General features: G+C 36.8%; 1 protein-coding gene across 1 annotated transcript in view; it reads left to right on the top strand.

The window, feature by feature from the left end:
- The window catches only part of LOC126471163 (uncharacterized), a 253,999-nt gene extending 240,430 nt beyond the window's left edge, over positions 1–13,569 (top strand). The window contains 2 exon segments of the mRNA XM_050099266.1: positions 4,092–4,298; positions 13,357–13,569. Of these exon segments, the coding sequence (XP_049955223.1) occupies positions 4,092–4,298; positions 13,357–13,560 (411 nt within the window). The 3' untranslated portion in view covers positions 13,561–13,569.
- Positions 13,570–15,561: the final 1,992 nt, after the last annotated feature.

Here is a 15,561-nt window from a genome sequence, read left to right as displayed (position 1 = left end):
GAAGATCTGACTGCTCTTTTCAGACACTGTCTTACTTCCAGTCATTTCCAATGGAATAATGAGTTTTATGAACAACTTAATGGCGTAGCAATGGGTAACCCATTGGGTCCTGCAGTAGCTAATTTCTACATGGAGAAATTCGAACAGTCAGCCTTGGAAAAAGCAGATAAGAAACCATCTCGCTGGTATCGGTATGTAGACGATACATTTGTGGTCTGGCCACATGGTAGAGAAGCCTTAGGCGAATCTTTTGATTACCTTAATAATATAAATCCAAGAATCCAGTTTACCATGGAGAGAGAAAATGATAACAAAATACCGTTTTGGATGTTTTAGTTATGAGACAGACGGATGGAAGATTGAAACAACAGATTTCTAGAAAAATAACGCACACAGACAGATACTTGCATAAAAACTCTAACCACCATCCAAAACAAAAAAGAGGTGTGATTACAAGTCTCGTTGACAGAGCCAGACGGATTTGCACGCCGGAGTATCTAGACGACGAATTAAAACATCTGAAGCACGCTTTTGAGAAAAATGGCTACTCAAAGAAAGAAGTAAGCAGAATTCTGCACCCAAACAACAAAAAGCTTAAGGACAAGTCCGAAAAACGATGGAAGAATACAGTCTCTCTCCCTTTTATAAAGAAAGTAACGGATCAGATGGAAAGATTTTAAGTAAACATGATATTAGACCTGTTTTTAGACCAACGAAGAAAATTTGTCATGTTCTTCGGTCTGTAAAAGATAAACGCGCTCCTCTATCAGCCAGTGGCATATATAAAATTCCGTGTACATGTGGTAAAGTTTATGTTGGAACAACAAAAAGAAGCGTAAATACACGGTTAAAAGAACACAGAAGTCTTTGCCGATTAGGAAAAACAGATAAATCGGCTGTAGCAGAACACGCTTTTCAGCCAGGAAATCATCAAGTGAAGTTTTCCGAAACAAAAATTTTATCTACGACAACGAACTATTACCCACAGCTTTGTAGAGAAGCAATTGAAATATATAAACATAGGGATAATTTTAATCGGAAAGAAGAGACCATGAAACTTAGTGATATTTGGACAGTAGCACTACAGAATTGCTAGACAGTTTTATCCGTGACGAGATTACGATCTATAGTTAAGTTTTATCTCTGACAAAGGTTATCTCTGCATATCACGTGTAACTCTGGTCACGCCCACTTTCTACGATACATAAGTCGCTCTCAGACGTCCAACCCGTCAGTCGGCAAGACTCACCGGAGGAGAAACACCCCTCTGAAGATGTCCAGCGCAGCTCTGGACGAAACGTTAGGAGCTGAAGAGTTTCATGGACCACGACCTTACATCCCGGAAGGTTTACCAGAAGATAGGAGGAGGTTTACTTGGAAAAGGCCAGGTGATACGGGAAGATTTCAGTTAGATTACATTGTGGTCAGACAGAGATTCCGAAACCAGATATTGGATTGTAAGGTGTACCCAGGAGCAGATATAGACTCAGATCACAATATAGTAGTGATGAAGAGTAGGCTGAAGTTTAAGACATTAGTCAGGAAGAATCAATACACAAAGAAGTGGGACACGGAAGTGTTAAGGAATGATGAGATACGTTTCGAAGTTCTCTAAGGCTATAGATACAGCAGTAAGGAATAGCTCAGTAGCAGTGCAGTTGAAGAGGAATGGACATCTCTAAAAAGGGCCATCACAGAAGTTGGGGAGGAAAACATAGGTACAAAGAAGGTAACTGTGAAGAAACCATGGGTAACAGAAGAAATACTTCAGTTGGTTGAGGAAAGGAGGAAGTACAAAAATGTTCTGGAAAACTCAGGAATACAGAAATAGGAAGTGCAGGGAAGCTGAGACGAAATGGCTGCTGGAAAAATGTGAAGACATCGAAAAAGGCACGATTGTCGGAAGGACAGACCCAGCATGCAGGAAAGTCAAAACAGCCTTCGGTGACATTAAAAGCAAGGGTGGTAACATTAAGAGTGCAACAGGACTTCCACTATTAAATACAGAGGAGAGAGTGGATAGGTGGAAAGAATACATTTGAAAACCTCTACGAGGGGGAAGATTTGTCTGACGTGATGGAAGAAGAAACAGGAGTCAATTTAGAAGAGAGAGGGGATCCAGTATTAGAATCAGAATTTAAAAGAGCTTCCAAGGATTTGAGGTCAAATAAGGCAGAAGGGATAGATAACATTCCGTCAGAATTTCTAAAATCATTGGAGGAAGTGGCAATAAAACAACTGCTCACGTTGGTGTGTAGAATGTATGAGTCGGGCGACATACGATCTGACTTTTGGAAAAGCGTCATCCACACATTTCCGAAGTCAGCAAGAGCTGACAAGTGCGAGAATTATCGCACAATTGGCTTAACAGCTCATGCATCCAGGTTGCTTACAAGAATAATATACATAAGAATTGGGAAGAAAATTGAGGATATGCTAGATAACGATCAGTTTGGCTTTAGGAAAAGTAAAGGCACAAGAGAGGCAATTCTGACTTGGCGGTTAATAACGGAAGCAAGATTAAAGAAAAATCAAGACACATTCATAGGATTTGTTGACCTGGAAAAAGCGTTCAACGATGTATAATGGTGCAAGATGTTCGAAATTCTGAAAACGTTGGGGTAAGCTATAGGGAGAGACGTGTCATATACAATATGTACAACAGCCAAGAGGGAATAATAAGAGTTTATGACCAAGAACAGAGTGCTCGTATTAAAAAGGGTGTAAGAGAAGGATTAGATTTTCACCCCTACTGTTCAATCTGTACATCGAGAAAGCAATGACGGAAATAAAAGAAAAGTCCAGGAGTGGAATTAAAATCCAATGTGAAAGGATATCAGTGATGCAGTTCACTGACGACATTGCTATCCTGAGTGAAAGTGAAGAAGAATTACATGATCTGCTGAATGGAATGAACAGTCTAATGAGTACGTAGTATGGATTGAGAGTAAATTGAAGAAAGGCGAAGGTAATGAGAAGTAGCAGAAATGAGAACAGTGAGAAACTTAACATCGGGATTAATGGTCATGAAGTAGATGAAGTTAAGGAATTCTACTACCTAGGCAGTAAAATAACCAATGACAGATGGAGCAAGGAGGACATCAAAAACATATTAGCTATGGCAGAAAAGGCATTCTTGGCCAAGAGAAGTCTACTAATATCAAATATCAGCCTTAATTTGAGGAGGAAATTTCTAAGACTGTACGTCTGGAGTACAGCATTGTATGGTAGTGAAACATGGACTGTGGGGAAAAACGGGAACAGAAGAGAATCAAAGCATTTGAGATGTGGTGCTACAGACAAATGTTGAAAATTAGATGGACTGATAAGTTAAGGAATGAGGAGGTTTTGCGCAGAATTGGAGAGGAAAGCAATATGTGGAAAACACTTATAAAGAGAAGGGACACGATGATAGGACATCTGTTAAGACATGAGGGAATGACTTCCATGGTACTAGAGGGAGCTGTAGAGGGCAAAAACTGCAGAGGAAGACAGAGATTGGAATACATCCAGCAGATAATTGAGGAAGAAGGTTGCAAGTGCGACTCGGAGATGAAGAGGTTAGTTCAGGAGAGGAATTTATGCTGGGCTGCATCAAACCAGTCAGAAGACTGATAAAAATGCCATCCTGCTACCTTAGACCTCGAGTACTGTGTGGCAGGTCCACTATACCCAAGATCTGCATGCAAGGCCCGTTGTAGGACCAAAAAGTCTTACACTGGCATTCCATGTAGGTCTGGCCTTTCTATATTGTTCCACCACATTTTATCCTGTGCAATTTCACCATGAAACATTAGTTTTCACAGTTCTAATTGATTACTAAAAGTATAGGCATGAGAGTGTGCTAGAGCAAAAATGTGTAACTAATTTTGATAAAATCAACGTAATGCATCAATGTTTTTCTTTGGAATTAGCAGTATATTGCGGAGCTATAAATTTCAGCTTAGACTGGAAATACAGGGTGTGTCTTCTTTTTTATTATAAAACTATTTATTCTGCACGTTGCATACCATGCTCGGCAACTTCAGCTTATTTTATTTAGTAAATGTTCTCTTTAACAAGGAAAGGCATTTATGTGGAATATTTTTCAGGTGTCGAAAGCAGCTGAGCACTGCATTTCAGCTATTGGAAAATCACTGCCTCCTGAACAACTCATTAATGTAGTTTGTCCATTGATAAAAACAGGAGATCTTCCAATGAATTTGGGAGCTATAAAAATATTAACTCGTGTCATTGAACACACTACGCAAGATATTTTAGAACCACATCTGAAAGAAATAATGGAAAGTCTCGTCAAAGTGAGTGAATTATTTCAGTAATTAAGAACAAACTTCAACTATAATTACTATTTAACTTTTGTTATCTCTAACAGGTTTCATTGTCAGATAATAGTCTTTCGATATTTGGCTGTATGAGGTCTTTTCATGTGAGTTCAACAAAAGGGGGAAAAATAAATAAAGAAAAAAATACCCATCCAGCTCCGGTGCTCATGTGTCGCATGCCTAGCCCATGCAGCTGCCAATCATCCCCTCTGTATTCATATCCAGCACATCTACTGCCTTCCTCCAAGCAGCTCTATACACATGCCCAACCCCACCCACTTTCCACCTGTTTCTCCCGCTCTTTCATTTTATTTGAAATTTATTACATTTTTAATACCACGATAGTGCAGAATGATACTTCATAATATTTTGAAAATAAATTTAAGTTTTCTTTTTTCATTTACCATCCAGTTTATGGGAAATTTGCTGATTAAGTACTCTGAAGAACACATTGTATAACACACAAAGGTAATGGAAGGCTACCCAAAATAATCCTGAAAGCATTAGCATCTCAATTTAAAGTTATTTCACAGACATTTAGCGGCAAAGTAAAAAATTGAAGAAGAAAATCACTAGGGTGTTTTGTCTTGTGTGCTATGTTAAAAATTTTAGGTCAATTTTTATGAGTTTGTCTTACAGTATCTGTTGTTTCAAACGTATGTACAAATAATTATTAAGAAATATATGTGTTCAGTGTTACTGTTCTTAATAGTGAATAATATTTTGTTTAAAAACAAAGGGAGGAGTGGTAACTTAAGTCATATAGTGGTAGGGTTCTATCTTTTGTTATTATGTCACTTAATGAAGGCAGTAAAAAGGGATATACAGAAGTTAAAACTTTGAAAATTATGGGAAAATGTAAGAAAGAAAATAAGAATTGCATTAGATGCTGAAGTGCCAGAAAATTCTTTTCATATGGACTTGCTGCTTGATATGCAGGAACAGTTTTCACCAAGTTAAAAACTGCAATAACTGGCTGCATCAGCATCTACCTTGGTAAAACATTTGAAATACTCTTGCAGCTCCCGACTATTAGCTGTACCAAAAACTGAATATTTTAAAGAATAAGGTTTCTGAACAGAAACTAGCCTGAAAAGAGATGTGAAGCTTAAACCTTAGATAATTGATTTAGTAAATAGATTTTATGAACAGGGAAACCGCTGGTTTTTGTAAAAGTTGTGTGAAATGCATTCCAATTTTAAAAGTGAATATCCTGGAGGGGGGGGGGGGGGGGGGCAGTTTATTTTATTCTGGTCAATCTGCCCCAAAGCTTGTATTTCAGCCAGTGCTAAAGGTACCACCAATCAGTATGTTTCTGCACCATTCATTAGAACATGCATTGAATTTAATCAGTGGGTTTCAACAGAAACAAGACAGATGATGACACATTCTGCAGACATAACAGATTTTATAATGAACCTTTCATGTAAATTGGAAAAACTTGTTCCACGCTCTTATTTTGCAAAGTTTCAGTCAAAATATAACAACGTGCTTAGGGTCAATTGCATAAAGCAGTCCGTCTTAGATTAGCACAAAAAATGAACTCAGATCAAGCTGGAGTAAGAAATCAGCATTTTTATAAACGTTCATCTCAAATTATATCACCCTGAACTGATATCATCCATGATTAACACACTTTTGTGGATCAAATCAATTTCAACTACAGCTGTAAGTTTCCCTTGTGACGGTACACACAACAACAGGTTCTGTTGTGCTAATACAAGTTGAAAAAATAATAAAGAAATTGTTGTTAACACAAGATGTGTCAAGTAAATATGTGAATATGACTCCCTCACTGCTGAAGTTCAAATAATATTTTCAATCTGTGAGGCTGTGTTAAGTAAGTTACCTATGATTTATGTAATGGATGCAGATAATAACTGATCTCATAATAACTCTTGGAGATAACTCATAATTAATGTGTTAATTTAAAGGCATTTCATAGACACTTAAGTGGCGGAGTAAAAAATGGAATTTAGAACTATTTGCAGACACCAGACAGTAATGACTGAACATTTACTACAAAAATGCTGTCTAGACATGAATAGCAGTAACTAAACAAGTGAAATTAAATTTTAACTGCTGAACAGATGCTTAAACTGCTGGCAACTGCACGTACATTGATGAACAGAAAAAGTAAACATATGTAAGTCAATTCATATCGATAACAGCTCTACTTAAACAGACAGTGCAAGTGTACAGTTCTGCCACTGTCTGCACGAATAGTTTCTTTAGTATTGAATAAAAATAACTTTAAGGGGATACGGAATCACCTATCCCCGCAATGTTAATATATGCCTACTATAGGGAACATTTTCTCACAAACTACTGGAGACAGAGAGGTAAAAATTTTACTGTATGTGCATTCATATGTTACAACAATACTGAAACAACAGTTTATTGTCAAAGTATTTTCTTACAGAGATATTGTACATTTATTTTTAAGTAAATTTTTTCCATCGCTTTTTACTAGACTATCACCCCTAAGTCTTTTGTAAATCAAGTAATTAAAAAATCGTTGTTTCAGTATGTAATAGGGACCTATGTCACTACGTCATAAAAATTTCAAACTTCTAGGTTGACCAGTACCTGAGATAATGTTCCTAGATGAAGTAAAAAGTAAACTTACGGGAAACGGAGAAAGAAGATTAAAACATTCCTGATCCGTAGCTAATACCCCCTTCACAGTCTTCATAATCATCTTCAAGTCTTCTTTTGGCACCCCTCTGCACCTGTCTTGCTTTTTTCACTAATGTCTTGATTATATTATCAGCATGCCTTAGTCTGTGCTGATCTAAAAAGAACATAGCACGTACCGTACGGGAACCAACACACATACCCAACTTTTGAAGGACCTGGCATTTAGTTATATTTCCAAGATTGAAGGTTGCCACAGCATCATACACACCAAAATGTAGTGTTTTAATTCCGACAAACACTGTTTTTGGGAGACGATGCCATATCACACTATTCAAGCACTCGTTGGGGTTCTGCGTTTTTCCGTGAAGACATTTCATCAGAAGACTTCTGTCAGCCAGATCTCTGAAAATGGGCTTTATTTCTGCCATGATGGCTGATGGTAGACTGTGGTGGTGAATGTATTTCTCTCCTGTTGTTAGTCCCCTATTGTATTTACACCAGCTGTTTTCACCTTTGGGGCACAAACCATGTTGTGGATGCTCATCCGTGGATGCGGTGTGGAAATATAAAGCCCATATAGCTCTCCTCATTTCTTCAAGATTGCCTGTATTTTGCCTGATTGCAAGGCCATAGCAGTTCTGAATGTGGTCTATTATGGAATCAGTCAATCTTCCTCTGCCATCCAAGGTTTTCCCATCATCTAGTTTTTTCCCTTTCATAACTGATTTTAACCTTCTCAGCCTGGCACCCATTCTCTTCTGCACATGTCCTATACATTCAAGTTTGCTTATATTTACACTGTTCCCATATGGTTTGCTTTCCAAAACTTCTTTGAATGCTTTAGAGTCACCATCTCCCAGATATTTGACATAGCGAACATTATACCACTGTGAAGAGCGATGAAAAATTTTCTTCACCCCAGCAACCTCCATGCCACCACTACTACCATAATAATTAGCAATACAGTCATCACTGTGTTCATTTTTCAGCCTGCCTGTGCACCTACAGTATTTAGACATTATTGCAACATCAATAACCTTGCCAGTATCAACACTAGTTGCTGTTACAACACCATTGTTGGAGGTGTGGCCCCTTTTCTGCCACGTGCCATCAAACGCCACTGTGAGGTCACGACTGCCGTCATTTTCTTCCACTGCTTCTTCCACAGCAACCTGCATTGACTTCTGTGCTACATCTTCAACTGCAGATCCTAGTACATAATTGTAAGCTTCAAACTTTGAAGGTGCACTTGGAAGATTTAGAACACCACATAGCATATCACCAGCTGCTTTGCCCTTACCAATTGCTCGCAATCCATAAACTAACCTAATATTTACACTATAAAGTTCAGTTTTCTTGTATCCATTATTTACAGTTACTGAAACCGAACTTGGAAATTTACAGCTGTATTTACAAACACTGCATATTAAATTAAACTGGGCAGCCAGGCCAACATGGGATTCTACTTTCAGAGAAACGTTTCCATGACATTTTTTGCAGCACAAACTGTTTTCAAGAGCTTCACACAATATATTCGTATCAATGAGTTCAAAAACTTCATTCCCTCTATCAAGTAAATTATATTTCTCTTCCAAATCTCTTAGTTTTTTATGAGAAGCACTGTTTTCATTCGGTGTAAGTTCGTTCGGCAAATCAGTAATAAGTGGATTCACATTTTCCAACAGTGATGATGATGAACTGCTTTGCTTTGCTAATGAATCATTATTTCTTTTCTTTTGCCAGTTCACACGCTTTTTAAATACTTTTGCTTTAGCTCTAGGCATTTTCACTGCGAAAAATGAAGCACTAAATACGAAATAACTCAACAACTACTTTCTTATATCACACTGTTTACAAAACAGTCCCGCCACAAAGTCAAAGAGTAACTTGAGGAAACCAGAGAGAAACATTTTCGGGCAACTAGTGTATAAATAGTCGCTGGAAACCGGGATATTTGAATTCATGTCACTTTAAAGGTACTGCCAAAAAGTTCATGGTCAGCCACGAGAGACGTGTATAACTAAAGCGCAGTACCCGATCTCACAAATATATAAAAATAAAATAGTTATAATTGTAGTAGAGCTATGTATGATACGTCATTTTAAAGAGGAAACATGGCAGAATATAATACGCCAATAAAAAAAAATTCGATTTTTTAACCCAAAATCCGATTCCGTATCCCCTTAAAGCTTGTGAACTATTGGAGCTTTCATTCACACAGAAAAGCATCTAAATCCATTGCCAACAGTCTGCATTATGTATGTTTTTATCATGTTTAGCAAACTCCTGAAAACCTAATGCAAAGCAACAGTTGTTTACAGTTTGTCTCTGCAGTCAAATCAGCTGTGCCCTCTAACAGCCAAACCTGAGTGGCTTTAAATTATCAGCTGTCGAGTAGTGTATTATGTGCAATAATGGTTAAAAAATAATTATGACAGCTCTGTGTTTTGAAGCCACACCACCTAGCATTCTAGGCAGATGTGGTGGACAATGTTCTATGTAGAAGAACATTAGGCACTGAGAATTATGTTGTTTCTTTTCTTTTACTTGGGGGATGTCTTGACTATTTTAATCTTTTCGTGCTATGGGGAAGTTTGTTATGCTTATTTTCCACTGTCTTTACAACACAAACCTTTCAACAATAAATACTTTGTGTATGTGATGTACAATTTATTCCTGCAGTCAAAGCACGATAATCATGATAATAGATGATTTAGCAGTGTTGCCAAGCATGTCTCAGGGTAATTCAGATAAACACAGAACCTCATTAAGTTGATACAAGTTCAGTGTAATAAGGCACAGCGAAATTGTGAAATGGGTTCATTTTCTGAATTACGATCAAAATTGACCTCCAATCAATGATTTTTATACAGTCAACCCTTAAATGGTCATCTGATGTACACGTTGCCACAGTATCAGTGGACTTTCGTGAAAATTACTGCTTTACTACCCAGGAAGAAACCCAAGGTTACAGTTGGACATTTGACTCTTGCACTATACACCTATTGCAGTTAACCTCAGAAATACTGAGGATGAAAGATCATTTAAATGTCAGACCAGATGACACGCAACATGATACTTGTATGTTCTACAGAATTCAAAAACTATGCCAGATTTTATCAAAGAAATGTATTCATAAGCACAAGCTGTCATTATTTTAGTGATAATGTGCAAGCCAATACAAAAATGAATATAATTTGATCAACCTATCTCTCCCATCAAAATAGTTTTGAGATCAGTAATGGCTGAACAGTTATTCTTTGCAACACATGAAAAAAGTGGTTGTTAGGGTGTAGAGAGGACAATTAAAATGTTATCTCAAAAGGAATGTATACAAAGACCTATGTGAATCACGCCAGTTTCAGTTTTGTAATATTACAATCACCAAAGCTATTGTACCATGGAATAGTCTGTATATCAGTCACCTTCAGAAGTTAAAATACTTTCAGGAACCAGAAGTATCCATAACTTTAAGCCACTGGATTTATTAGGAAAATTGGAAGCAAGTAGGATCTGTAATGATGTGAAACCCCTCTGGAAATATAATTTAAAGAATAAATTGAAATCCCTTTTGTGAGAAGAAAATTTGATCCTATCTTGTAATGTAGCTTGCAAATATTACAATTTGTGGTGTGTGGGATTATCACTGAAATAAATAAAATAGAAAAGATGTTACTGTTCAATTCACGAACCCTTCAGAATCATCACTAACATTCCATTGGCTCAGAGTCCATCCTCTATTCAAATAAAAATGTTGCTGTTTTAAATTGTATTATTTTTACACAGTGTGGTTAAAAACTGAATAAATCAGGAAGTTTTTTTATTTTTTATTTTCAACTTAATTTTTTAAAACTGCTCTTGGTTGAGCCAGTTTGTTTTATAGCTTTGATTAATTAAGATTTCTCACTTGCACAGTTATGGACTACACTTGTTGCCATTGTTTCCTTGGTGTTGAAATATTATTTATTAAAAAACATAACACTGAAAAGATTTTTAAAAAATACAAATGTTTGCGCAGAAACAAATTTTGTAGAAAAATACCATGTAGAAACAGAGACCCCTATTTATTTTTATTTTATTTATTTCTTTTATGTAATATAATGCTGAAAACCAAAATGTAAATGTAGATGTTATGCTGCCTTGGTGAATTTGCTAAAAGGTATTACGTAACTACCACTACGTTACATACAAATACAATGTTAAATGAAAAATATAATTTAGATTCATAATTTTAGCAAGCATCATTTTGCACCATTGTGGTGTTAAAATAGTAAAAACTGGCAAACTTTGAAATGCTACAGTATGAAAACAGAAACAGATTTGGTGCATCCCCCCCCCTCTCTTTTTCCTTCGTTGTGTACATGGTGAGTCAGGAGGAAAGGTATCTATTTCTCTTGAATAACTCGAAACCTGCTCCTTCCCATGTAAACATTTTTCAGTGCAAAATTAAACTATATTAAATTTCCTTCAAAAAAGGTACTATTTATTTTCTCTCTAGGGCTAATAGTCTGTGCTCGCGAAGAGAACATGAGAATATTGAAAATCTCACGCAATGTGTACGCATCATAGCTTAGGTAGCTTTTGTATGACAATTTGAGGTAGTTTCCTGCCTTAATAGACCACAAGTGCCCCTGTCAAGTTGCTCGTCACAACTTCCTGTACACTGCTGTGTTATGTTGTCAGCAATGACAATGTTTGAATAATACGAAAAAACAAATAACAGTGTATATTGAATGTGATCTATGTCGGAAACCATTCAGAATATGGCGTATGTCCATATTAAGTTTCTTGTTCAGAATCACCTATTATCACCCCTAAAAGTATGTACCCTCTCTCCTGACTCACCCTATATACAGAAACACAAATGGCCGAATGCTGTTTATCTCAAGCACTTAATCCGTTGGGGTGATAGATGGCACCTTTGTTGTTGTGATATTGTAATTCCATATTACAACAATAAGAAGCATGATTGTGTGGACAGTTGTTGAATATCATTGGCAGTAACATGGTGGTGGAAAGTCTTGAAACTTAGTTTGTTAAGATTTTGCTAATGACATGTATTGCATTATGGGGCCCCCTTGATGCACTCTTGTATCTTCTACTTGTCTCTGCTGAAATTGTGTGTTCTTCAAAGTGTAAAGCCTTACAAGACATTTGAACTGATGTTCTGCACTACTGTCCAAACCTATCGCCTTTGCATGGTTTTTGACATTATGTTGTATGAAAGACAGAATTTTCTGGTTTCCATATTATTTCAAACCTGGCATTTCTTTGTTCTATTTGTAAAACTTTTCCAATGTTATTCTGAAGTTATAATAAGCTTCTAGTAGAAGAACTGATTATTTTTTAACTCTGTGTTGTCCAATACAGAATTAAACAAAGTTTGTGTGATGTCTGTATGTAATAATTGTGGTATCACTTTTGAACATCTGCAATCCTTGTTGTTGCTGCCATGAATATGATATATAATATATTGTGAATGTAAGTAGTGAATTATATATAAAAAAACAAAGATTAGGTGACTTACCGAACAAAAGCGCTGGCAGGTCGATAGACACACAAACAAACACAAACACACACACAAAATTCAAGCTTTCGCAACAAACTGTTGCCTCATCAGGAAAGAGGGAAGGAGAGGGGAAGACGAAAGGAAGTGGGTTTTAAGGGAGAGGGTAAGGAGTCATTCCAATCCCGGGAGCGGAAAGACTTACCTTAAGGGGAAAAAAGGACAGGTATACACTCGCACACACGCACATATCCATCCACACATACAGACACAAGCAGACATATTTTGGGTGACATGGTATTGGAAGGTAGTGAATTAGAAATATTGTGATACATCGTGTACATTTTTGTTATATGATGTGAACTGTCATGTGATAGATGTCAGTTGTAACACAAACATTCAACTATTAGGAAAATCATTAATGAGAAATTGGTATTTGTAAATAACTCTACATCACAGGGACATAATCTTTTTTGCATTCATAAGTAAATGTCATATAATCGATCAACAGACCAGCAGGAATACAGGAAATGGGGGTTTGAAAAGTATCATTTACAACAGAGTGTATTCAGAGTTATGTTAAAAATGAAAATGAAATTAAAGACTTGCCTAGTTAACATCACCCAACTTAAATATTATTCAGTTATATCATTAATTTGGGAGACTCACACATGTAACAAGCAAAAAAGTGCTATGGTGTGAAAGAAAGAGTACAGCCTGAAATAAAAACAAAATATCACCCCATACCATAAAAACAAAACATATAATATTTTGATCATTTCCAGATATTTACATTATTTTAGATAAATTTTAAGTGTTAACATTTCTAGGACTAATTAGCTACTTTATCTCATTTTTATTTCAATAAATAATTTGTTTTGTTTACAGGCATATGATAACGAAGAAAGTTCTGTGAGGAAATCTGCTGTATTTTGTATGGTTGAATTACACGGTATTGTTGGAGAGGCAGTTTTGCAACCGCATTTAGCTAGCTTAAACAATAGTAAGCTGAAACTTCTTCACCTGTATATCAAACGATCGCACCATGGTGGTTCGAGTGGCATCACTTCACCAAAAACCACAACGTCGTGAAACTTTTAATACTCATTAATTTTGGCTTTAATGTATTCTATCATTCCAGTGCTTGTCAATTTTTTTAACGAAACAGAGTTTTCCAGTTATTAAAGCCCAGAAATAAACAGTATATTGCATGTATTTATTTTTCACCCATTAATTCCCATATATATTTCATTGCGTTGTTTTATAGCTACAGAAATTATTGTAGCACATATTTAGTCCAGTGTAATACATGTGTGTGAATGAACAGTGAACAGGAAGTAAGTAACATTTTCTGCCAACTGCCAATACTGGTAACAGGTGCAGATACCAGCAGTTAAATGTTTTATGTTAGTGGCTTTTCAACTAATTTGACAACCGGTAACAATATGAAATACAGTCAGTGAAATGACACACAATAACTGGAACCAATTCTGTTACATTCTGTATTGCTACGAAATATACAGGGTAATTATAATTAAAGTTAAACTTTCAAACCACTGTAGAAATAATACCACTGGTCATAATGACGTCAAATTGCAACGGAATATTATCGGAGAAGGGGGAAAACGTATGGCAGAAGAAAAATAAATACTTACAAAATGTCACAATAGATGGCGCTGTAAGCATTATAATTTAATAGTGGTCAATTACAAATGACAAATGAATCTCACAACCATTCCTAAGGTGTAAATTTGATGTTAAACAAACTGTACTACTCAGTGTGCATGGATGTATATATGTGATACTGTTAATTATGTAAGCTCATCCACCACGGCAAGGTCATATCACATCAGATGGGAAAAATCGGTTTTTAATTGTGCTGAGCCCAAAAACCGCATAAAAAGCATCACTCACATCAGTTTTTAATTGTCCTGAGGCCAAAGACCACATAGAAAGCATCAATCACATCAGTTTTTAATTGTCCTGAGGCTAAAATCCGCATGAAAAATCATCAATCAAAATCAAATCGGATTATTAATTTCCATTTGACTGGTGCAAAACATGTTCTATGCTGTCCACCATTTTCTGCAACAAGTTGAAATTGAGAAACAGCATGTTCCACAACTGATCAAAATGTTTCTGGGGTCATATTCAGAATGTGTTGTGCCTTTAATGCAGCTATATTTGCAATCAGCACACTGAATGTAACATCTTTCATAGCCCCACTGCCAAAAGTCACTTGGATTAAGATCAGGTGATCGGGACAGCCAGGCTGTAGGGAAATGGTGGCTGATAATTCTAGCATTTCCAAAATGGTGCTTCAGCAGCTGATTAACTGGATTTTCAATGTGTTTAGATGTGCCATCTTGCATAAAAATGGTCCCATCCAAGTTGTTGCCGAGCTGGAATGACGTATTTGCGCAAAAGACACTCATAGTGCTTACCAGTGACGGTACAGGTGTACAAGTAACAGGACCGGAAGCACCTGTCTCTTCGAAAAAATATGGCCCTATGATAAATGATGCCGTAAACCTGCACCACACAGTGACCTTTTCAGGATGAAGCGGTACTGATTGATTTGCGTGTGGATTTTCCATTGCTCATATTCGATAATTCTGTGTACTGACATATCCTGTCAGATGGAAGTGGGCTTCCTCTGTCTACAAAATCTTCCATGGCCAATCATTGTCCTCTTCAGTGCGAGCAAGAAATTTTAAAGCAAAGGTCTCTCTTGCTGGCAGGTCAACAGGAAGCAACTCGTGCACATGGGTAATTTTGAATGGATAGCAAAGAGGGATGTTTCGTAGGATTTTACACACCGTGCTCACAGGTGTGTCCAATGTTCGAGCAATTCTCCGTGCACTACACATTTGCACACCACCACCTGTCTCCTCCTGCATTGCTGTGGCCACTGCTTCCACGGATGTTGAGTCAATTCTTTTCCTCCCTTTACCACGTTGCACACCAAAAGAACCCATCTTTTCAAATTTCTGAAACATTTTCTCCAGACCCACAGCAGTCATTAGACCAATGCCTTTTTTCAAACCCTTCAGTGTCTGGAACTTCTGCAAATAGTGATGTGTACACAGTCAT

This window comes from Schistocerca serialis, chromosome 3 (genome assembly GCF_023864345.2).
Source record: "Schistocerca serialis cubense isolate TAMUIC-IGC-003099 chromosome 3, iqSchSeri2.2, whole genome shotgun sequence".
NCBI classification, from domain to species: domain Eukaryota; kingdom Metazoa; phylum Arthropoda; class Insecta; order Orthoptera; family Acrididae; genus Schistocerca; species Schistocerca serialis.
The sequence above is the reverse complement of the archived record's forward strand: the minus strand, read 5'-3'. Positions and strand labels throughout refer to the sequence as shown.